Source organism: Lissotriton vulgaris, chromosome 4_1 (assembly GCF_964263255.1).
Source record: "Lissotriton vulgaris chromosome 4_1, aLisVul1.2, whole genome shotgun sequence".
NCBI lineage: Eukaryota > Metazoa > Chordata > Amphibia > Caudata > Salamandridae > Lissotriton > Lissotriton vulgaris.
Window position 1 is genome coordinate 978,119,605 of NC_141691.1, and position 25,760 is coordinate 978,145,364.

General features: G+C 45.2%; 1 protein-coding gene across 2 annotated transcripts in view; it reads right to left on the reverse strand.

Annotated features, from left to right (window-relative positions):
- ZNF407 (zinc finger protein 407) overlaps positions 1–25,760 on the reverse strand; it is a 1,778,346-nt gene that overhangs the window by 437,409 nt on the left and 1,315,177 nt on the right. For both annotated transcript variants that reach the window (XM_086965237.1, XM_086965238.1), the window contains exon 9: positions 6,137–6,315. In XM_086965237.1, coding sequence (XP_086821363.1) covers positions 6,137–6,315 — 179 coding nt within the window. The remainder of the gene's footprint in view (positions 1–6,136; positions 6,316–25,760) is intronic.

Genomic DNA, 25,760 nt, shown 5'->3' on the forward strand with positions numbered 1-25,760 from the left:
AAGATCACCTGGTCTGGAGCACCAGTACCTGCCTGCTCACCAAGCCCGGTGTGCCCATGAAGGAGAGGAGCTTTTTGGAGGGAGCGAGATCCAGAGGGGAGCCCAGAAGTGTCAGGCTAGTGAGAGAGGTGTGAGGATCTGTGCAGCACCAATCTGGGTGGTGCCCGTGTGTTGTGTTCTGAAGTTTGGCGATCACATATGCCAGGAGGGGCCGCAGTGCAGCAAGGACAGTGCGGCACTGATCGAGCTGGTGCCTGTGCGACGTGCTGTGAAGTTTGGTGACCCCGTATGCCAGGAGGGGCCACCGTGTGCCAAGAAACGACGCTGTATCGATCAGGCAGTCGCCTGTGTACTGGAAATTTCTGCAACCTCATGTGCCAGGAGGGGCCGCAAAGGAGGCGGCCTAAGGCCAGCGTGCCCGGACAGTGAGGCTTGTTGGAGTGACCCCACATGCCAGGAGGGGCCATTCAAAGCGGTGTTTGCAGGTCCGGGTTGTAGCCCTGACCCACATCTAATAAGTCGTAATCTGGCGGGCAGCGCAGCGGTTTGCACCGTCGCATCACCACTCTGCCATAAACTCGTAACTTAGCCCCCAGTGACTACACCATATCAGAGTCCAAGAAGGGGAAACCTCATGAACAGGGCCGAGTAGTTTACATTCCCTTGATGTTGCAACATGTGAGTGGGGAATAACAACACGCCTGTTACCTGGGAACTTGGTAGCCCGGGCGGTTGGTTGGGGGGGGGGGCATCCTGACAACTACTAAGGTGCTTACCTCAAGGGGGACTGTGTTATTGCTTATTGAATGCGTGTAACAAGAGGGAGAGAGAGGACTAGTTAGCTAGTCCGAGTCCCCGAGGGTTTATATGTGATTAAACAAAGAGGACTAGCTTAAGTTGACCAAAGTGTTACAGTACTTAAATTAGTTCTGTCACGGGCACCTTGTTGGTGTATTCATGAAGCCCTCACCCACCAACCTAGTTGGTGGCATGCTTCATCATCGGGCCCACCCAGTGACACCTAGTATGTCCCGGGTGTGCTACGACGCCTGATTACAGCGGAGCTGGTATATTGCTGAGAGTGCAGTGAGGTTGGGTGAGTTGTGATTTAAAACGGCTTGGTGGTGGTCCCAGTACCCGAGGGTAAATTACATTTGGGCCGTCACCAGCAGTTAAAAGTAAGGCTACAGGACGCGTGAGGGTGGCGAGTTACTGCCCCCTGCGTCCTTCAGATGGTCGACATGTTTCAGCCAGTGCCTTAGAGTATTCTGGCTTTCCTCAGGACCGTTTTTTAAAAAGGTGTGGTGTGATAAAACAGACTTAGTGTTGTGGTACAGACTATGTGATACACTCACTAAGGCGTTTTTCTATATGTGAGAGGGGGATTCCCTTCTCATGCATACGCTTTGGGTTATTAGCCAAGGCTTCCTGGAGGGAAGCGGTAAGGGGATGACCAGTCTTTCTGGTCAGTGCCTGCCTTGTACCTGTTGTCCCGCCGTCGTCCTCCGGTAGGAAAGCCAGAATACTCTAAGGCACTGGCTGAAACATGTCGACCATCTGAAGGACGCAGGGGGCAGTAACTCGCCACCCTCACGCGTCCTGTAGCCTTACTTTTAACCGCTGGTGACGGCCCAGTTATTAAAATTTAACTCACCCAACCTCACTGCACTCTCAGCAATATACCAGCTCCGCTGTAATCAGGCGTCGTAGCACACCCGGGACATACTAGGTGTCACTGGGTGGGCCCGATGATGAAGCATGCCCGTGACAGAACTAATTTAAGTACTGTAACACTTTGGTCAACTTAAGCTAGTCCTCTTTGTTTAATCACATTGCTTATTGAATGTGATTTACCTTTGCATGTGTAGAATTAGAATTAAAATACTTCTTTTATATAAAATACGCATGAGTGGACGTTGATTTATTGTTTGCGCTGCGAACACATTGAGCTATGAGTCGAATTCACTGATCTGTTTCTACAATTCACTCCGAGGGAGCCTTGACTGCTCGTGCTACACTATTGAGAGTTAGATGCAGACCGATGTGCTTGACGTAGTTGAGCGGGATCCATAGCAGGGTGGGCCCTGGGGCATCAGGAGTACAAGGCCTCAATCCCCTTGGTTGGGCGCAGTAACTCCTATGAACGGGGTTCTTCTGACACACAGTCTAAATGTAACATTCAGAGCACAAAAGGAAAATCAAAGTAAAAACACACAAACATCATGAAACAAAAGGATCTTTTATGAATACTAAGCTTATATGGGAAATACACAGACATTGGTTGTGCAGCATCTCTAATGATCCAAACCAATCAACCACAGAAGCAGAAACCGGTTTTGGTCCAACCAACACCAGACAGAAAATATAAGAAAAGCCATTGCAAACAGTGTTTGCAGTGCTACATGAAAACGGTATATTTCAGGGTCAGCTGCACTTTCATTAGTAAATTCAAAAACAACATTTTGTATCTCACTAATTGTGACAAAAGGTCACGCACAATTTGAATTGCATGCGGTTGGTGTGCAGTGGGGAAAGATGTCAATGATGAATACACATTTTGAGGTTACTTTTTGCGACCACTGCTTTAAAACGTGCCTATCTGTAAAATAAAAAAAAGGATATCAGCCGAGGATAGTCTTTTTAAAAGTTTGGGTGCGCTGCACATAAATCATGTCATAAAACTACACAGAAAGGTTCATTGTTCCTTAAGAATTACAAACCCTCACAGCCTACAATATGCGAGGGTGAGTTTTTGTACAGTGGTATGAGATATTGTTATGTTATCATTTGGTCTGTGGTGTGTTTGACAGGCTGGCAACTTTCCAAATGGTTCCACGTTTACCACCAGAGACCACACAGCAAGTTAAGCTCTGGTGGCCTGTTACATATCTATATTGTATTCTGGTCGTATTCTCGTTTGGGTGGCTGTCTTATTCACGGAGCTGTGGTCGTGTGACTTTAGTGCTTAAGGGTGGGGGGGTGGGGGAGGCGTTTTGACAATTGTTTAATCGTTTAGATCAACAGGCATGCCCAATGTCTAATGAATGGAGAGCCAGGGTTGGGTGTATATGTGTGGGCCGGAGTATGTATTTTTGTGAGCTGGTGTAGGTATTTGTGTGCAAGTGCTGTTTATTACAACAAAGGCTGACGGCATGGCTTATCTAAGTCATGAGGATGTATGTTATTAGTTCTGTCTAATAGTGTCTACTATATGTTTGTGTCTGGCGTTTATGATGGCAAATGCTATTATTTACACAGTGATAGTCAAATATGTGGAACATTGTGCTGTGTTGAATGTACGTAAGGTCACAAGTGTAAGGTGTTCTGCTGAAAGGATATGTGTTTGTTGCCGCCTGTGATGTAGCATTTATCAATGCTTGGGGGCATGTATTTGGATTTCTCGCATTCTTACAGGTATTTACATAGCACAAATTAGCGATAGGTGCAGCAGAGCACGAAGTCTGTTTTTAGACAAAAACATAAAATCACACAAGGCTGGTAAATGACATGGTAACATGGAAAGAAGCAGTACAACACCAATCACAAAGTGTCTAGTGGGAGCATCTGACCAGACCAAATGCATATAGCTCCCTGAAACACGGTTATAGCACAAAAATGTACACCTTGTCTAAAAAAGTATGTCTCCCTACTATGGACCGGTATTCTTCTTGAGAACGGTAACCTTCACCCAGCCTTAAGTGCCATGCTTCACCATCGGGTCCCTCCTCAGAACAGAACCAGAGGTACCTGTTGTGGGCTACAACTCCCTTAGCTAGGGAAGAGCTCGAGGTGTTTTTGCTAAAGAGGGCCCTAGGAGAGATGATGTTAAATGTAAAGAGTGCAGAGCACAGTGTGCGTGATAAAGAGAATAAAACTTCCTCTTGGTGGGCTGAACTGGAATTTCATTCTGGTGCCCCAGGGAATATAAGAGGGGAGTGAAACTTCCACCCAATGAGATTGGGGTCAACATGTTTCTGCCTGCTTCGTGACCTTACAAAGAAGATCAAGCATTCTTCAGGAACATGATTATGCATTGTCACTCGGATTAAATATTGACGAAGTGTGGAAAGGTTTGATTAAATCACTACCAAAAGTGCTCCGCAGACACTTAAGGAGTTATCATTGTCACCTACAGCGGTTGGGTGTTAGACCTCAGTTCAAGCCTTATTTACGACAAACCAATAGTAGACTATTTCTTACCTCCATGTACAGATAAGTACTTAGGACAGACATTAGGGGGTACCTTAATTGCCCTGACAAAGGCCCTAGACCCCCTTTCAAGGGATCTCGTTGTGGCTGAAAGATGTTCACAAACTACAAATAGAGAATGCTCGAGACATAGGCTCGCATTAGCATCCTATTTTGATTTTAATCCTCCCCTGTGTACCAACAAAATAAAGGTAGAAACGGCTAATACAGAGGCTGTTTTATATTAACTCTCTGGACCCCTCATAAGATCAGAAAACATTTATTGTGATCTCCCTCCCCAAGAGGCCGAGATCACCATTTTGGTGTTATCTTAACATGGTGGGGCAGACTGGCCAAAGATGAAGCATGCCAGAAATAAGTCAGTGAGGTCTTCCCTTCTAAATCTTTTTGGTTTTTGTTTCTTATAGGCGCAGTCACTTTATTTCAGTAAGGTTTAGGAGTTAACAAGCTGCCATATTTTTTGTAGTTTTGAGTTTTATTAACCCGTTGGCTGCTGCCGTCGGCCAATGGTCGTCGCGTGCACTACCTTGGTAGTGCTGCGCTCGTCCGTTGGCCGATGCTGCCCCACCCGTTTTTCGAACGTTCAGCACTGGAGCTGAACGTTCGATGCAGCCAACCGGTTAAGGAGGGTGTAAGGCAGGATAAAAACCTCTAGCTCTCTTGTTGTGTGAGATAAAGAGAGAAATTAGGCATGCAGGCTCCTTCTCTGCTATGTTTAGATGATGACTACTTTGAATGTTGCATAGTAGAAATAAAGGCAAAAAAACAATTTTTTTCAAATGTATGGACACAAGTTATATGAAAATACCTTATAACACACTGAAGTTATTGGAGGGGGAGGGTGAACCAGCACTTATTCCGCAGCATCAGACTTTTACAAATAGCAGGAAAAAAAAACATACAATGGGGAAAGAAGGAGGAAGAGAAAGACAAAAAGACAGCCATAAAGGGAGAAAGCAGGAACCTGCAGGAGTGAGCTAAAGGGGGAGGGGGAGTGTCTGGTACTGCCCTGATGTGAATTGAAGACTACAGAGCTTTGGTGTATGCTGTGCTGACATGTAATTGCCGTAGCAGCCAGTGAGTGTCAGAGGAGAGCAGTAGGGTGGGGTGGGGGAGACAATGAAAAAAGGGGGGGAAAAAACCATACCGGCAGCTCGCCGCATTGCCTGTCTTCTGCTCCTCTCGTAGCTACACTGTAGGTACAGGCTACCAGACCCCCATGCAGCTTAGAGAGCAGCTTCAGGATTGGCCTGAGTGCCGATGATTTGCGCTCCCAGGCAGACTGGAAGCCTGTGCTTGCTGCCTCCAACCCGGCAATGCAGCTAGGTTGGAGATCGCTTCAGTTCGCATGACGGTTTGACTGGCCTAAGACGGCCGGCCAAATTGTCAAGTGCACTGATAAGAGTGGCCACCACTCGCTTTAGTGCCCGTCATCCTCTGGCCCTGCCCCCAAAACTCCACTGTGGGAGGAAGGGGGAGGGGTGTTGTTGCTCCTCCGCCATAGCATAGGAGCCGCCGCTGTTTAATTGCACCAACCGTGATCTTCTGAGCAGTGCTTTGAGCACCAGCTCTCATTAGTTTAAAAATTGGGCCCTGCTCAGTTGAATGCACCAGTGTTCTTTATTATTACACCACACGCTCTTTGAGGCCCAAGCATGAGGTGGTTGGCTCATTCAAACCGACCACAAATTTAAGATGGCCCTACCCTTTAGCCAGAGACGATATAGTTGAACGATTAAAAAACAACAACAAAAAAAACCAATAGAACTAACATTGAGAGGAGATTCAGCCTGCTAACAGAGACATTTGCTGCAATTTCAGTTTTGTAACAGAAAAGCTGAATGAGGCAGACAAATTCCAAATCATCTTATGAACTAAGTACGTAGCATAAACAGATTGTTTCTTTTTAGGGAGGACGAGGCCTTACCAGCATGTAGATAGGCCAGATCAGGGTTTTCAATATCCAGGTGCAGCTCCTTCAGGTGGTTGCGGAACTCCACCGGGACGTTGGTTCCATAGTCACACTTGGGGCAGTTATACATCTTCACTCCTTCATGCTTGCCAGTGTGCAAGATGTGCTTTCGGATATTTTCTGCGCAGTTCGACCTAACGGAAAAAGATAACAAATATATAGCGACAATGAAATTGTTGTGTGGAAAAGTTACATTGTTACAGTGCGCTGCAGGCTAAAGGTATCTTTATGATGACTCTTACTTCCAGTCCAGGCTCTCTTGAAATCCCACCTAATGGCTACTTAGCGGTCTAGAGGAAGGAGAGAATAAAATAGTCTCGCACAGCTGGTACAACGTATGCGCAAGTGTGCGGTACATAGTACGCCTCTTCATGAATGGAGGTCCGCAGTATTGCCAGTTCTCTCTTGATTAAGGCGCTTATCTTTGCAAGAATTCTGATACCATAGAGGTATGTGTAGAGAACATGAGTGAAACATGGACTGGAAGCAGCTAGTAAGGTGACTTAGTCCTACTCCAACTTGCCTGCTCTGTCTTATTATTAATGAGTTGATGAAAAAGGAAGCACACATCTGGGAGACAACAGCTATGCAAATAAATTAAACAGCACATCTTGCCGAATTATGTCCAGCCTAAGGATGCAGATTTAATTGCATAATGCCTACAGATTTTGTGGCATAGTCCACAAATCTGCCATGCAAATATCTTGGGGACAGTGTTTCTGTAGTGCCTAACTGCAAAGCACAGTATAATGGCTTGGGGTCATGCTTCCGCTTCAGAAAGTGAAAGGAACTTCTGCTTTTCTTTATTCTTCACATTTTGTAAATCAATATCTGCATATCCAACGCGTTTTTAAAGAATTATTGATGCCTCGACAATGAAGTTAGTGTGCAGGATTACAGTTTTGTAGTGCATCTCAGTTCCAAAAACACTATCACTTCCTGAAATAAGTCTAGATTATTGCTTGACTTGCTTACACTGGGCAGTCAAGTATAAAAAGACATCAACTTTGTTCTCCAAATGGACTGCAACAGAATTACTAGGACAACAGTGGTAAGTGACAGCACCCACATCAAACACTTCTAAGTAACCACTGTCTGCTCCATAACAATTAGCCTCTCACAGCCACCAAACAACCTAACTACCTGTGCTTTCTTATGGGCATACCACTGTCGATAACACTAGAAAGTGGGTCTGTATCCAGTGGCAGAACCGCAGCCACATTCTCCTGTTTTGTGACAATGAAGTCAATATGCCTAATACCAGTTAGATCAGCCAGGTTTGACTGATTAATGGAAAGGTCAGTTATGTTAATTTAGCTGAAACATGCACTCAAGATAAATAATGCATTTACAAGGTTGGGGCATTGTTCAATTATGCCTCATGAGACATGTAGCCTCAATGGATGCAAAAAGCTTACCCCTAGTGGAGGTGTAACCGATCCAAGATTCAGATCTAACAGGGCAGACTACAGCTGTCAGTATGAGCAAACACCAGGATGTTTATGAGATTATACAGGAACCCAAGAGTCAAGGGTGTTAGGTGAAGGCCTAGAGAAAACTCCATGATCAGACGATCATGAGACAGTTACAAAAGACTGGGAGCCTCCACACAGACGAGGTGAAGTTCTTGCCTCCTCTGACCATTACCCCTACAACATCATGATGTCGTCTGCCATTATATAGTGCACTATTACCTCGCAAAAGAGGATAATCATAAAACTTACAATTTAAATATATATCATTGGTGGCACGGGGTTATAGGATAGGAACAACATTAGGGTGTAGAAAGGGTTCCTTGCATTCTGAAACCAAATCAATGTAAATAAAATTTATTTGAGATCATTACATTCAAATTATTGAACACAATGAAATATTAACCAATATTTAGGGTTTGGTTTAGGGATTACCTATTTAATTTAAATAATCAAAAACTCAACATTGATTGAAGTTAGTAAACAGTCACGGTAAGGGTCCATAAAATTTCAATTTTGAGTTGATTTGAGTGGTCAAAGAAAGTTTGTGATTGATGAAAATGGCCAGGTTTTTATCTGAAGGCATTGGAGAAGGGGCAGGGCCAAGTTCCTTTGGGCACCAAGAAGTGATCAGAGAAGAGGATTGTTCCAAATACAATGATATCATTTTTTTCTCATTTAGTTTCATGGAGTTATGTTTCATCAATAAACTTTTGACATGAAATTGTTGACTGTTTCTTGGGTTAGGGGCAAGCCTTTGGCTACTGAGACAACAATGCGAGTGTCTTTTGCATACCACAGTATGTTAAAGTCGAGGGACCATAAGAGAGTGGCCAAAGGAGAGATATATCATGAATAAAGTGGGCTTAAGGAAGATTCGTGACTGATTCCATGGTTTACTTTCTAGAAGGAAGAAACAAAAGGGGTTAAGAAAACAGCACGAGATCTGTCAGTTAAGAAAGATAAGCTCCATTAAGGACTCAGTGATATATACCAAGGTTGAATAACATATAAATCAGCCGAGAAAGAACCATTGTCAAATGCAGCAGAGATCTAGAAGGGCCAAGACGGCAAAGCCTTTGCAGCCATGGTCCTAGAGTCTGCTTAGATCATTTGTCACTGAGAGAAATGCAGGGTCATTGCTATGAGCCGGACGAAATCCAGACTGGGCAGGATCAAAGAGAGAGTGAGTCTTGAGATTTTCGGTCAGGCCAGAAATTACCATGGGCAGAAATGTCTGTGGATGCATGCAGCAAATTTAATTAAGATAGTCACTTATAATGTCAGAGAACTCAGGGGTATGTGAAGAGACACATGGTGATGTCCTATTTGCACAGACAGAAGATAGCTCCTAAGCTTATAGTCAAAAATCTGGGCATTCGTCTGGATCAGACCCTTAGCCTAAAGGAGCATGTTATTCACACTGCTGGTGCATGCTTTCATTTAATTGGCTTACTTCGTCATGTCTTCCCACTGCTTCCTGATACTACCCGCAGAACTCTAATCCAGGCTCTGGTATTGAGCCGTTTGGATTACTGCAATGGTCTGCTGATTGTGGCTAATGAAAGCTCACTCAGCAGACTACAGGTAGTTCAAAACACAGCAGCACGGCTGGTACCGAATGTTCCCTCCAGGACTAATTCCCAGCCTCTCCTTGTCAAGCTCCATTGGCTCCCCATTCGAAAACGGATCAAATTCAAAACTTGTTGCATCATACACAAGGCACTTCAGAACCTGGGTCATCTCATCTTTCAGAGATGTTTTTGCCCTATGCTCCTTTGAGATCTCTTCGCTCCAGTAGCAAACAACTCCTGGAAGCGCCTGGTATTAGAAGGGCAAGATTAGGAGAGACAGCTCTCTCCTATCTTGGCCCTCGTCTCTGGAACGAGCTCCCTCTTCCTCTCAGACAGTGCTCCGAGCATCTCAGATTGAGGAAATTGCTTAAAACCTTTCTGCTCGGTATCTGTTAAACTGCTAAGTACCACCTACCTCCCAGTCCGTTTAAGCGCAGAGATACCCCTTCGGAGGTCGATTCTAGCGCTATATAAATAAATAAATAGCATGCCTTCAGAAAACACACATAATTGATGAGGAGGGCCATAAGCTGAGACAGAAATGGAGGGGTTAATTGTACTCGTCCACATACTCTTTTAAAAAAATAACAAAATTCTTTTATTTGCAGCTAGTAAAATGGGAACAAAAATAAACAATACATTTAAATAGTCATCAATAATATACATGAATAATGCTCATTGATTAGTATACAGAGCAATCTCGACATCTATCAAAGGAAACTTTACGTGTATGAGAACGTATTTAGACCTAGATCTCACCCCATATTTCATTAGGTTTTCTTAAGGCTCCTATCCTTTGTGAAAATAATTTCTCTTTTAATTTAATACGAGACATCTTAGCCACCCATTGCGAAAATATTGGCGGATCAGCTTCATGCCATCTTTGCAAAATCAATGACCGAGCAACAAGAACAATAGTTACTTACCTGTAATCTGTGGTTCTCCAGTATTGGTGTCTTTCATAGATTCACATGCCTGAATCATTCCCCGTCGTCGGAGTGGGAGTCCCACGGTACATAAAAAAGCAATAATATGCCATAAATATGTAGTAAATACTAATAAAAATAAACCAGGAAGTAAAGTAGCCAATGCTACAGTAGGAAAACCTTCCACATCTATGACTATCGTAGTCATTTTGTATAGTCCAAACTACAGCCAATCAGGCGCCAACACCCACCAGAATGTTCTCCCCAGAGGCTCAGGCTCTCAGATTTTCTCGCAAGGAGTGAAGGTAAACCAAAATAGCCTAAAAAGCCTCTGAGGGGAGGTGGGTGGGTTGCATGTGAATCTATGAAAGACACCAATACTGGAGAACCACAGATTACAGGTAAGTAACTATTGTTCTTCTCCAGTATTAGGGGTGTCTTTCATAGATTCACATGCCTGAATCAGAGTAGCTAGCAGTACATATCCTTGCTAGGCAGACGCCAATGGTTGTAAAGTTTGTCAGCATATAAGTCATAAGACAGTGTAAACTGAAAATACACATATTATTTAAGCATAGGAAAATGCAATCATGTAAGCATGTGTAAAAACATACCATATAAAGCGTCTGACAGCAGTAAAGGAGGTGGGAAACAGAGGCTCACCTTATTTGAAAAGATTTCGTAGAACTGCACGACCCACAGAAGTATCAGCTTCGCTGGCTGCCTCCAGACAGTAATGCTTGGTAAATGTATGGCGACTAGCCCAAGTAGCCGCTCTGCAGATCTGCTGAAGAGGAACTCCAGCAAATAAGGCCGTAGACGATGACATTGCTCTTGTGGAATGAGCTCTAGGAGCTGCTTGCAACGGTCGTCCTGCTTGCATATGGCAAAAGGCAATGGCAGAAGATATCCATCTTGCAATAGTTTGTTTTGAAACTGCCTGCCCCTTATGAATAGCACCGTAGGTGATAAACAATTGGTCAGAAGAGAGTAAGGCGGATGTCCTCTGTAGATAGAATTTAAGACATCTTTTAACATCCAGCGTATGCAACGCCCTTTCCGCCAGTGTTTGCGGGTTAGGAAAATATGACTTCAGAATTATAGGTTCGTTAAGGTGAAAGTCAGAAGGTACCTTGGGAATGTACTTCGGATTAGCGCGGAGTATTACAGAGTCACTTGTCAATTGCAGGAAAGGATGGTGAACCGTAAAGGCCTGAAGATCACTGACTCTTCTGGAGGATGTCAAAGCCAGCAACAGTGCTACCTTCCACGAGAGTTATTTGAGGTCGGCCTTGTGGATGGGTTCGAAAGGATGACTCATAAGTTGTGCCAGGACAACTTTAAGATGCCACACCGGAGGTGGTCGTCGTACTGGAGGGAACATCCTAAAGAGTCCTTTAAAGAATTGTTGTACAATCCTCGCAGAGTATAAGGAATTAGTACCATCCTGCCGATATCTAGAAATCGCTGCCAGGAAAACTTTCAGAGTTGCGTGAGACAGGCCTGATTTTGCTAAATGTAGGAAGAAAGGTAGAATCTCTTCCGGCGTTGCTGAAAACGGGTGAACCCCGTTAGCATGACACCAGATGCAGAAACGCTTCCATTTTAGACTGTATGTCTTTTATGGTAGCCGGTGCCCTTGCCTTGGCCAGTACCTCCTTGCATTCCTCTGGGATGTTTAGGTGGGCGAACTCACGGTACTCAGGCGCCAAGCCGCTAATCTCAGTGATGTTGGATCTGGATGATAGACCTGACCGTTCTGCATACTGAGTAAGTTCGAGATTGGATTCAACTGAATCGGTTTGCACTCTGACAGCAGAAGAAGTTCTGTAAACCAATACTGGCGCGGCCATCTGGGGGCAATCAGGATCAGTCTGCACGGTTCCTTTTTCATTTTCCGCAGAACCCTGGGGACTAGTGGAATCGGCGGAAAAGCGTATGCATATGTCAGAGACCAGTCTATCGAAAACGCATTCCCCTGAGAGTCCTTGTGGGGATGCCAGCTTGCAAAGAATTGGCATTTGCTGTTGGCTTTTGTCGCAAATAGATCTAGGTCTGGATGACCCCACAGGCGAAAGATGCATTCCACTGTCTGCTGATGTAGTTCCTACTCGTGAGTGGAGACAGTCGTCCTGCTGAGTGTGTCTGTCAAGACATTCTCTATTCCCGAAACATGCACTGCTTGAAGAGGGTCTCATTCTGAGGCGACAGTTCGGCAGCAATGGGATGCAAGAAGATACCATCCCCACAAAGGACTTGTATATCCGAACTGAAACTGACTTTTTTGATAACAGATTCTGCGCCATATTTTTTATCTTTATTTGTCTCTCTTCCGAGACAAAGGCTTGGAGCTTCTGGGTGTCCAATGTTGCTCCCAAGAAAGCTTGTCTTTGAGAAGGTCTCAATTGGGATTTTTCGAGATTGATGGAAAGGCCCAGAGATTGGAACAGGTGTAGACACTGTTGCAGATGAGATTGCACGACTTCTCGAGAATTCGCCTTTATAAGGCAGTCGTCTAAGTATGGGAAAATTTGGATGCCCTCCAGCCGGAGGCGCGCCGCTACTGGAGCCAGAACCTTGGTAAAAACCCTTGGCGCTGACCGTAGTCCGAAAGGAAGAACTTTGAATTGGTAATCCCTGCCAGCCACCCTGAAGCGCAGGAATTTTCTGTGGCGAGGTAGAATGGGAATATGGAAATATGCATCTTGGAGATCTAAGGTGACCATGAAATCTCCCGCTGCCAACAGATGCAATATTTCCTGGAGCGATAGCATCCTGAAAGTTAATTTTCTTAAGTACTTGTTTAGAGCGCGAAGATCTAGAATCGGGCGCCACTCTCCGTTTTTCTTCTTTATTAGAAAAAATCTGGAGTAAAATCCCATTCCTCTCATTTTCTGAGGTACGCTCTTGATCGCTCCTTTTTGCATCATCAATTTGATTTGGGCAAATAGCTCCTTCAGGTGAGCTGGGGGTGGTCCTTTCGGGGAAACATTTGGAGGAAATTTCTCGAATTCTAGGGCATGACCCCTGGCCACAATGTCCAGGACCCATTTGTCTGATGTTATTGACTGCCAACTTGAGTAAAATTTGGATATTCGTCCCCCAATTCTTTCTTGTGAGCAGGGCAACAGTGGTGGCAGGTGAAAAGTCTCATTGGCGCTCATCTTTTCCGCGGTAATTCGCCTTTCCCCTGTTTTGGGCATAAGCGGGCTTTCTTTGGCCGTAAGATTGATAGCGTTGAGTATGGTATCGTTGATTGTTTTGTCTGTAAGAGGATTGTTGGTTATATCCACCTCTGGTAGAGGACGCTCCTCGTCCTCTCGCTCCTCGAAAGGGCGGTTTACGGAATTGAAGGGAACCTAAGGATTTAGCAGTTTCAGAATCCTTCTTTATTGTTTGTAAGGCGTCCTCCACCTGAGGGCCAAACAGATATTCACCATCATATGGTAAGTCCAGCACCTTATTTTGGACTTCTTGTCTAAAGGAAGTAGCCCGTAGCCAACCCTGTCTGCGAAGAACCGCAGCTCCCGCTAGCTGCAGAAAACCCGTTGAGGCAACATCCACTGCTGAGTCAATCTCTTCTGAGATTCTTTGACCTTCCTGAAGTATCTTGAACGCTTCAGCCTTAGAAGGTTCAGGTAGGAGATCAAGAAATGGTGCAATGTCCGACCACATCTGTCGATCATACCTTCCTAAGATGGCCAACGAATTTGCCGCTCAAACTGTCGTAGCCGCCATAGTGGAGACACGTTTCCCTATCGAATCTAGGCGTTTCCCATCTCTGTCTGGCGGGGCCGTAAGCGGAAAAGAGGGATTCCGAGCCCTCTTTTGTGCTGCCTGGACTATCACAGAGTCAAGTTTCGGCTGTCTGATAAGGCACGCAGGAGATTTGTCCGGTGCTCTGTATTTCTTTTCCAAACGTGGCAGGACTGGAGGAATGGATGCCGGGGATGCCATGACCTTTATACCCTCCTGCCAAATAAAATCAATGATGGGTATATATTTAATCTGTTTCCTGGGCTGGTCTTTAAAGTCATATAGGAAACAGTCTTGCTCCTTATGCTCCATGTTGATATGAAAACGTTTAGTAGCACGTTCCATTAAAAGGTGGAAGCTAACCACATCCACTGGTGGTGAAATTGAGACTGCTTGATGAGAAGGGGAAGGTGTTTGATCCTGATATTCATCCCACTCCGACTCATCCTGTACCTCTCCTTCTTCTCTTTGCTCCTCCTCATCAGAAGACTGAGGATCTACTTCCTCCACCTGAGATTGTGAAGTAGGTGAAGCAGGATTTGTTGGTTGCAATACTGGCACCGGTACTACAGTGGCCGGAGTAGCAGGCACTGAGCCCGTAGTTTCGGAAGGCGGAAACCTTCTATAGTAATCGTCCAACATGTATTGAAGGTTGGTCAGTAAAGCTACAAGTACTTGTGCGACAGGTAAACTGTCCACCTGGGGCACCATCTGTACGGGTGGTTGTTCCTCCTCCTGTTCGTCCTCCTGCAACTTGATATTCAGCTAAGAAGGACTAGTGGCCGCTCCGAATGTATGAACCACGTCATCCTCACTATCCGAGTCTAAAAGCCGGTCAGGCACCTGTGATGATGGCTTTGGTGTAAAGAACACCGTAGACGGTGACCATACCTGCAACGCAGTGCAAGATGAGAATTGCGGCATCTACGGTGTGTTTTCCACTGCTTCAGTAGCAGATATCAAAGGCTCCGTCGACATTGTCGTCGACGGGGCGGTTTTCGTCGACGGAACGGAGTTCGTCGACGGGATAGACTTCGTCGACGGGATGGACTTCGTCGACGGAATGGACTTCGTCGACGGAATGGACTTCGTCGACGGAATGGACTTCGCCGACGGATCGGGCTTCGCCGACGGATCGGGCTTCGCCGACGGATCGGGCTTCGTCGACGGGGTGGTCTTCGTCGACGGGGTGGTCTTCGTCGACGGGATGGTCTTCGTCGACGGAATGGTCTTCGTCGACGGAATGGACTTCGTCGACGGAATGGACTTCGTCGACGGAATGGACTTCGTCGACGGAATGGACTTCGTCGACGGAATGGACTTCGTCGACGGAATGGACTTCGTCGACGGAATGGACTTCGTCGACGGAATGGACTTCGTCGACGGAATGGACTTCGTCGACGGAATGGACTTCGTCGACGGAATGGACTTCGTCGACATTCCGTCGACGGAATGGACTTCGTCGACGGAATGGACTTCGTCGACGGAATGGACTTCGTTGACGGAATGGACTTCGTTGACGGAATGGACTTCGCCGACGGAATGGACTTCGCCGACGGAATGGACTTCGCCGACGGAATGGACTTCGCCGACGGAATGGACTTCGCCGACGGAATGGACTTCGCCGACGGAATGGACTTCGCCGACGGAATGGACTTCGCCGACGGATCGGGCTTCGCCGACGGATCGGGCTTCGTCGACGGGATGATCGCCGTCGACGGTACTACCTTCGTCGACGCCTTCGTCGACGGTGGCAACTTCGTCGGCGGAATGGAGCTCGCCGACGAAGCCGTTGATGACATCTTCGTCGACGGCAGAGCCTTCAGAGTAGACGACGACGAGGTGTCGACGTTGGTCGTCTTCGACGAAATTGGTCTTACCGTTACATAGACCATGGTAGGGGAAGAAGCTGTCGTCGTTATAATCATCAAAGGTTTAGGAGATGAGAAGGTCATCGTCGACGTGGATGATGCGTCGACGGAGGTCTTCGTCGACGAATAAACAGAAGAAGGCGTCGTCGACGCGCAAGAAGATTCCTGAGGTGAAATCTTGTCAGCTTTCTGAGGCAAACTCTTGGTGGACCGTTTTTGAGGTATAGAAGAAACCTCTAAGTCCTTGCCTGAGGGGGCAACCTTGGAAGAGGAAGGCTTGTCAGAACCTTTAGAAGGTTGATGCTTCTTAGCAACCTTAGCCCCAGGAGATGGCAAAACTTCAGACGCAGGCCTCTTTTTTGACACTGAAGTGGAACCCGAGGTAATACTGCCAACCTCAGACACAGGATTATCAGAATCCTTAAGCCTTTGTAGCCACAAAAGCAACCGACCCTCTCTGTCTCTGAGAGTCTTTTGAGGAAAGGTTCTGCAGATCTTACAGTCCTTGACTTGATGATCTGGGTAGAGGCAATAAATACATTTCTTGTGCGGGGCCTTTTTAAAAAGCCGGAGCTTACCACAAGATTCACAGGCTCTGAACAGAGACTTCTTTGAAGACATACTTGAAGAAATGATCCAAAAGGAAGAAAAGTTGTAAGAACTGAGCAGAGCTCAGGGAGCTCCCTTCACACTACGTGCAGTAGAAAATCTGAGAGCCTGAGCCTCTGGGGAGAACATTCTGGTGGGTGCTGGCGCCTGATTGGCTGTAATTTGGACTATACAAAATGACTAGGATAGTCATAGATGTGGAAGTTTTTCCTACTGTAGCATTGGCTACTTTACTTCCTGGTTTATTTTTATTAGTATTTACTACATATTTATGGCATAATATTGCTTTTTTATGTACCGTGGGACTCCCACTCCGACGACGGGGAATGATTCAGGCATGTGAATCTATGAAAGACACCCCTAATACTGGAGAAGTGATACTATAACTACAAACTGTTGCTGATGAATTGGTAAAGCAAGTGAATTAGTCATACCTAACAGCGCCGTATTTGGTTTGGGTGCTATATTTATCTCAAGTTTGTTGCTAAGCCACTGATATATCTGATTCCAGAATTTTGCTAAAACCGGACTTTAATAACCGATATGGAGCCATACCCAGTAGGATGTGTACACCTAAAACATGCTCCTGAAATGGAAGCATACATTTTAGCAAGTTTGAAAGGAGTGTTGTAGAGATTCCACTTCAAAAATAGAGCCATACGTTTAAAATTAGCATCCATTATAGCTTTATGAGCCCAACTATTATAGGCTTTCCATGCTTGCATATCCAGTCGACAACTCGTTCACATACTCATCCTTTTCCCAGGGGGTATCCGTGTGAGGTGTGCCGTTTAAATTGCAATACTCCCAGGTGGATCCTAGTGGTAGATATGGATTGGTGCAGGGAACATTAGATGGCGAGGAACTTTGTACTTTGAATGTGTATGCACCAAACTGTAATGATGGAGACTTTTATCAGGCATTGCAGGCATTGTTAACAGACAGCATGGGGTTACTGTAGGTTGGGGATTTTAAATGTGTGTTAGATGGTGATCTAGACAGATGGCCCCTGAAGTATTCGACAAAACTGGCTATGGTAGAATCATTGTGAATGGTGATACAGAATGTGGGTGTGTGGACACCTAGAGAGAAATGTACCCGGCAGCCAGAGAATATATTGTGGCACCCCCTAATGCATGGTTCCTATAGTAGACTGAATAGGGTGTTGGGCACTGATGAAATAGCCTCCAGAGTAATATCTCCCAGGTATTTGCTGTGACCACTCACCTCTGCTTCTTCAGTTGACAAGTGCGGGGTCAATGCATGGCCCCTGTGGCTGGAGGCTGACCCCTAATGCCCTAATGGACTCAGCGTGCCGGGAAACATTGGGTGCGGCGCTGACGGGGTATCTCGTTAGGTACTAGGGCACAACAGCCAGCAGACCAAATGAGTGGGAGAAGATGAAGGCAGTGATGTGGGGGAATGCATGAGTAAGGTTTACTGTGTTAGACAACAGTTGGCTGGGGGACTGGCGACACTGGAGGGAAGGTCGACAGACCTGCTGAGAATCAAGGCAATGGACTTGGCTGTGGTTGCAGAGGTCACAAATGCTAAGCATGTGCTTGGGGAAATATGGGATAGATTAGACACGTTTATGGAAAAGTAATATCAACAGAGGTTGCATGGAGAGGTATACAAGCCCAGTAGACTGCTGGCATGGCTCCTAAAAAGGGAGGCAAGTAACGTACCCAATATGTCCTTGAGATGGTCGGATGGAGCATTGGCAAATCTGCATGAGACAACTAATGCGGTGCTCAATGCTCATTTAGAAAGACTGTAAAGTGTGTGACAATCTCCAGAGATGGATACAGTGGTTGCGTATCTAGAGTAGGTGGACCATCCAGTGGTTCCGCTAGAACTCTGTGAGGAATTAGATGTGGAGCTTATGTTGGAGGAGTTGAAGGGGGCGATGGGGAAGATTGCTAGGTGGAATGCATTGGGAGGAGACTAAGTCCCCGTGGAATATTATCCCGTTTCTGCAGTGTGGAAGTATACACTTAAGCAAGGCATAAAGGCAAGCAGCCTCCCACACTTAGAGAGGGGGTAGTCTGTATGGTGCCAAAGCCGGGTGAGGATAAATCAGATCAGGCGGCCTATAGACTCTGGCAATGCTTAATGCCAACACGAAGGTGCTCTGCAAGGTCCGGGTGGAATGACTGCTGGGGTGGTGGTAACACTGGTACACGAGGATCAGTGAAGATTCATCCCAGGCCAAAGCACATGTATGAATCTGCGCAGATTTCCTCTAGTTCTGCATGGCGTTGAGGGTAGCCACGAGGAGTTCGTTTTGGTGTTTGTGGACATCACAAAAGCATTTAATATGCTTGGCTGGATATACATGCTTTATGTTCTTTAGCACATGGGTTTTGGTCCGGGCTTTTGCGGTTGGGTAAAGCTTCTTTATGGTACTCCTCGGGCCCGGGTTTGTAGCACTGAGCTGATGTTGGCGGACTGGGCTATGGAGAGCGGCACCCATCAGGGATGCCCCTGTACCCGCTGTTGTTTGTGCTTGTCATAGAGCTCCTAGCAGTGAAGCTCCGAAGTGATCTGCGGGACTTTGGAATACAGGTTGGTGATGGCATACTCAACATCGCTGTATGCTGATTATGTGCTGTCCTATTTGAGGAGGCTCGGGACCCTGCACCACGGTTATTGGAAAAACTGAACGAGTTTGGAACAGTGGCTGGTCTCAAGGTTAATAGACTTAAGACATTCTTGTTTCCTTTGGGGTGTTGCACACAGTGCACTGCCTGGAGCTGCTTCCACTGGGGTTACCTTGGGAAACGTCGGCTTTTTGGTATTTGGTAACCATGGCGGCATATGGGGTACAGAGTCAACATCGTCACGATATAGGGAAGATGCTTGAGGGGTTGGTCAAATCGGTTATATTTTGGAACACATTTCTCCTCTCAGTGGTGGGTCGCATCGAAGTTGCAAAGGTGGTTTTGCTTCCGGAGTCTGCATATTGTGCAGAACCCATTACGCACAATCGCCGGTCTCACGTTTAAAACATTGGCTAGCCTGTTGGTCTCCCTAGTGTGGACAGGGAAAAGAAGCAGAGAGGCATTGGCAACACTTAAGCTAGATCTTGAAGAGGGAGGCATGGGCATGTCTGACCTAGAGTTGTATTATTTTGCAACTAAGTTACAGTATTTGGCACAATGAGTCACAGTGTAGGATAACTGGGAGAAGAAGTTGCTAAAGAGAACCTGCAGGACCATGCCCTAGTTAGAGTTGCTGATGAGTGCATCTAGGGTGCTGGGCCACTTCTCATACTCGGTGCATCTGACAGCAGAAATATTGGAAAAGGTGAATAGCAGGGTCCTGAAACGGACTCCGTTTGCGGGAGAGCTGGGTATTTGGTACCATTCAAACTTATCAGCGAGGCTATGTCTGTATCTCATTGGGGAGCAGGGGGCTGCAAGACATTGGGGGTCTGTATCCAGACGAGTGGTTCATTACTTACTAAGAGCCAGTCAGAGTCACTGTGGAGCAGGAATACAGTTGAATGGGCCCTGGCAGAAAAGGCGCACATTTGGTTGACTAGGACAGATAGGAAAAAAAGGAAGATCTAGATATTTCGGCAGAGTTCTGGAGGTATTTCAGGAGGCTGTTGAGGGCTCTGGAGGTTCAAATGCAAAAGAGTGTAGACACAAAGGGTATGAGTGCACAAGGTACACAAATGGAGTGGGGGCAAAGGCATGGTGTTGGCAGGGCCTGCTGCATTGAAGGGATGGTATGGCAGGTAGTGTTGGGGGGAGGAGTTATTGGGAGTCGTCTGCTAATTCCACAACTTAAGGAAAAGGATTACATATGTCTGTTCCTTCATATTGGGAGGGTGGCCGACCTACTTAAGACATTAGGAATGGAGATAATGATTGCTGTTGAAGTTGTAACACTGTCAACTTTGTTGGTGGCTTTTAGTTGTGTGTCAGTGAAAACAATAGAAACCTACTTGAAAAAAATAACACCCATTAAACCTCTTTCTTTTGGCCTTCTCGATTTCACAGACTCCATAGCTGGAGTCATCACCTAGGGGTCTATTACCATGGTGGGCGGACAAAGAACGCCCGCCATCGCATCGGGAAATGGGACCGCCCGCTATGTGTGTGGCAGTCCCGCATATACAATTAGGATACGCCCGCCACACTGGTGGGCGCATCACACATTTTTAGATTGCTGTGTGCGGTGCTGTCAGCAGCACCCACCGCAATGCAAAAGAAGACATTTGTGCATTTGTATGCACAACGTGGCAGGCACCCCCAACACCCTGGGGGCCCGCAACGAGCCCCCAACTGCGAACCCTGCATGCCTTTTCTGTGGCGGCAATGCCTGCATAGTAATATGGGTGGTGGTGTCTTGCAGACACCGCCACCATATTCAATCCTTTTCTGACTGGTCGACTCGTCGACCGGGCGGAAAAGCGGCAGTCGGTCTTCCCGTCCGCCGCGGTTACCCCGCCATCATAATATGGAGGGGGGTGGGGGGAAATGGGAGGCTGGCGGGAGATAATGTCAGGCGGATCGCCACCGCCATGCGGACGGTGGCGATCCGCCCGACATTATAATAGACCCCCTAGTCTCCTCAAACACTTCTCTCCATTGTGTTTCATAAAAACAACTAATGTCTCATACACTACTGGCCACAACCAAACTTACTATCCTCGTCCAGTTGTAACACTGTTTCTTGTGGTACCAGCCACCTACAAAACAGTCTGTCCTGTTTTTTTCCTAGAGATATGTTCAATAGTAAAGGTGTACGCTTAGCACCTAACCTAGACAGCCTTGCAGTTGACTTGTGGAGCGTACATTGGTTACTGCTAAAATATTCACAAGAGGTTTCTTAAAAGTTTATAGTGTAATCATTGCTCCTTACAAATATGACAAACATTTGCAGCACCCATACACAAACTGGCATGCCTTTCTTAATAACTCAGCACTGTGCTCTTCTTTCAGTGAATGTGAAGCAAATGCAATGGATTATTCTCTCATCCGTAGATTTAATCAATACCATAGCATCCTCTTACAGTAGCTACCCAATATTTGCACTTCAGCTAGTGTTGGGTTTTGTAAGTCAACATTCTTTCTGATTTTTTGTATTGTGCAATCTACCTGAAAGCTCATGCATTATCAGCTGATATGCGAATAACTAAATTCCCATTGTGCAGTAAGAACTCTTAAAAATACACTATGCAAGCCTACCAATACGCATAGACAGTTACTTCCTCAAGAAATATGTGTGCTTCTGATCGTAATACACTTCTGAACACTAACGTATTTTTCAAACACTTTACCACGGATTCATATTCATCATGCGCTCCACTAGGTGGAGGTATACTTTGTGGAAGAAACGTGAAAATATTTTGCTCTTCCATCATCATTCTGTGTGCAAGCTTCAACTTTCTACTCTCTGGTCTAAACAGAGGCATTTATTTAAATTCAAATAGACATTAAATGCTCTAAACCATTACTTCCAGGTTGTGAGTGGTTCACCTGGAGAGTATAAGAAGACTGGTGGAGGGATTTACTGCCTGTATGCTTCAGATGGTCAGATCCGTTTTCTTCCTTTTATGATATTTCTGTCTTTCACTTGCAAATTAGGGAAGTAAAATTAAAGATTGCTTACATTTTTTTTTAAAGAAAACATGGATGGTAACTTGACAATCACCCAACATAGTTGTCACTGAAGAACAGCCTTGCCCATCACACAAAGGCTGCCAAACTCTTGTGCTGTTCTCTAAACAATTGCAAAAACAACAGTTGATGGACAGAATGCAGAACAATGTCATACATTCACCCCAGTACAGAGATCTGGGCCTAAATCCATCGTTTTTTTGCACTCCACACCACCCAGTTCAAACATGGCCATATGCAAATCAGCCTTGACCCTGTGCCTCATGGGAACAGTCCAGCCCGAACTGCCAAGCCATGTCTTCCCTGGACTGGAATCAAGCATCCTAGGACCGGTTTCTGGCTATCAGCCGTCTTCAGCCAGGATAGCTTGACTCCAGTTGCGTGAGAGCACGGGACTCATGTCTGAGCATTCCCGGGGGCAAAGGGTCAAGACTGATTTGCATATGGCTGGGTTCAAACTGGAATGGCATGGTGAGCAAAAAAACGATGGATTTTGGCCCAGATCTCTGTCCTGGGGTGAATGTATGACATTGTTCTGCATTCTGTCCATCAACTGTTGTTTTTGCATTTGTCACCCCGAGTGGGACGGGTAGGCTCAGACGTGAGTCCCGTGCTCTCCATTCGGCCTTCAGAACCCGAAATTCTGGGGCATGATTTGCTTTGTTAAGCTATGCCAGAAATTTCGCTCCTCTGATCCAGACACAATGAACAGCTTATGCTGGGAAGAAATTAAGTACCAGATGGACCAAGAAACACCAAGCTCATGGGGAAGCTATTTGCTAACATCTCTGGCTGACCTGGAAATACAAACAGCATGGGAAAATAGGGCAGATAAAGCAAGCATCAGTAAAGCGGTCAATGATGCAGCAAAAAAGAAATCTTTTCTGGAAGATAAAAAAACTATTTCCAAACGTCGGCACGGGTGGACTGTCATCACCTCTTATAAATTATTAAAGCTGCAAGCACATTTAACATCTCATTTTTGGCGGCAGTTCAAAAGGAGCTATACAGACTACCGGATGAGTCTGCATGATTCAAAAGACCTACAGCAGTCCTGGAAAAATACCCAACAAACAGCGCTGTGCCGGCTACGTAGCTTTTACAAGGAATCTTCAATTCATCTACTATGTGTATGCTCAGCTGTCCTGGCCCTGAGGAGACAGTACTTAACAATACATTTTTAACAAACTGAATATTCGCACGTGCAGGCAAGCCGTGATACGCTGGTTGGATGGCTCCTCTATAATTTTGGCCTGCCGGGGAGTAAAATACCTGGCAGAGGTAAGAAAACTTTTACGGCAAGCCAATGTGGAGGACAATAAAGAAGTATGACCGACCAGGCATAGGCCCAGATGAACCATCTGCGTAACAAATGGACTGAATGTAAAACATATCAAGAGTCTATTCAGTTAGTATGGCCACAGAAGTTGGTTTAAAAAAAAAAACAACAAAAAAAACTTATTTTACTTTTACTATATTATTGCTCTTTCTTCCAGCATTCTGCTATTTTCCGTGGCTTTCTAATCAGCTCGCTTGTTGTTTTAACATTTTTTGATCAGGTAGTACATAATTTAGTTTTACATTGTGTTTACTCATTGATAGTATGTCCTTCTTGTTACCATTCACCAGAGTGGGAGTGACAATACAACAGCTAGGCCCAAAGGCACGATGATGGTTTTAGCAAGGAAAACAACGTACTCAGTCAACATCCTTACAATGCAAATTATAACATTTTATGCCAATGGTTAAGCACACACACTTTAGCTAAATAACCAATGGGATATTATCAATGTTGTCTGGTTTTAACTGCGAATGTAAAAATATATATTTTTATTTTTTTGAAAAAATGTTGTAGAGTTTTTAATTAATCATACAATAAACTATGACTTGAGTTAATAATTGAGTAAACTCTTAGTAAATGAGAATGGCAAAATACAGTACCAAAGAAGGCAGAAGTGATGATTAGACTAGTATAGAGTGCGGAAATAACCCAAGAATCACCAGCAAGAATTTGGGATGAATACCTGCCAAGGAGCGAGCAAAAAGATTTAATCTACTTTATACATGACAGTGAAACACACACCCTTAAGGAGAAACCATCTCTTCACTCTCTATAGGGTCTTCTGGAGCCCCGCAAGATTGGCAGGGTGCGGGAGATGCGTGACTAATGGCTGCCCTAAAAAGTGGTGAAAAGATGGCAGATGACATGCACATGTTTGCTGCTTTGCTTGTAAGCGGTTGCAACCATTCTGGTGTAAATTGGGCAAGACCATATCTGAGATTCTCCAGAAAATATGGAGGTAAGCTCCACTCTCATTATTTTTGGGATTTGAACGGAACAAGAAAGAGAAGAGCTGTCTGTATCATCAAACTCACATAAGCTCCTGTTTTACATGGGATTATTGGCAAGGAGGGAAATCTGTAAATATTATGTTCTGACAGTACCGCCACAATATATAGGCTGGTTGAAATATTTGATATATGTTAGCACCTCAGACATGTGTTGTTCAAACCAGACAGTCTCAAATATGGGCACCACTTGCACAGTGGATACATTCCAACTCTCACAAAAGTCCAACGATTACACCAGGCTGAAAGGCCAGAGGAAGTACACACTGGAAGGCTGACACAGTTTTGTTAATTAAGGGCTGATTTTTAAAATCGACTAGATGCTCTAAGGGTAGTGGAAATGTATACCGAAAAAGGCATCAATGGTATAGGAGGACACATAAAAATAAAAAAGTACACATAGCTACAACACTACATTTCCGAATACTTAGCCTGATACTTGATCCTCTCTTAACTGCAAAATAGGCCTCGATTCATAAAATTAAAACACAAGGATGCTTCATAGTAATTCAATTATCTTTCTCCTCAAGTCAGTCACTTGCATCAGTTCTAGAGCTACAAAGTGTTTGGACTACCACTTCATGCAGCCTGTCCTAACTGCCAACGATGACTATTTTGGTTTACCTGCAAACATCCTTCTATTTTTCCACGGAAAGTAGGGGGCCATTTTGGAAGGCACGTGTTAAGACCACTGTGTGTAAGTGAAATCTGAGGCATACATTGCAGATAAATTTAGTTTCATTTTCATCCGAAGCGTCATACTGTTCCCCAGCATATGCATATGATTGGCAGCAGTATTACACTAAAGGACAGATGAAACAACAATACAGTAACACTCTTTTAGGAAGGCTGCACTGTGAAAAGAGGATCTGCCCTAGCATTAGCCTCCCCAGAGTTAATGTTATCAAGGGTACAAAATACAGATGCATGCCTACAAAACTGTGCCATCAGATGTCTGAGACTGAATGAACATAACCCTGTACGAAAATAACCTGTTTTCCTCTAAGGTAATATGGGTATACCCTGTGGTCTTTTTTAAGATGCAGAACATGGTGATTTAACAGGTAGAAGGCTTTAATAAGTAACATCCAATGACCCTTGGCCTGTCTGTGACTCTCAGCAACTAAACAAGCGCCAGTGTAATGAATACTCAAAAGGTAAACATTATGCAAAGATTTAATGCAGTCTAAAACACCTCTAACAAATACAACCTCCGCTCGGCTCGTTGCTTCACCAAACCTCAGGCATCTGATACTGCCTTAACAATCTAGAATCCCCAGTTGTCAAGGGGGCAGCAACACTGTAGAGTACGAGCGCTGATGCAAAAATAAACATAACACACGTTCCTCCTTTACAAACAGAAATAAATAAAGTTCTCTTAAAAATCGC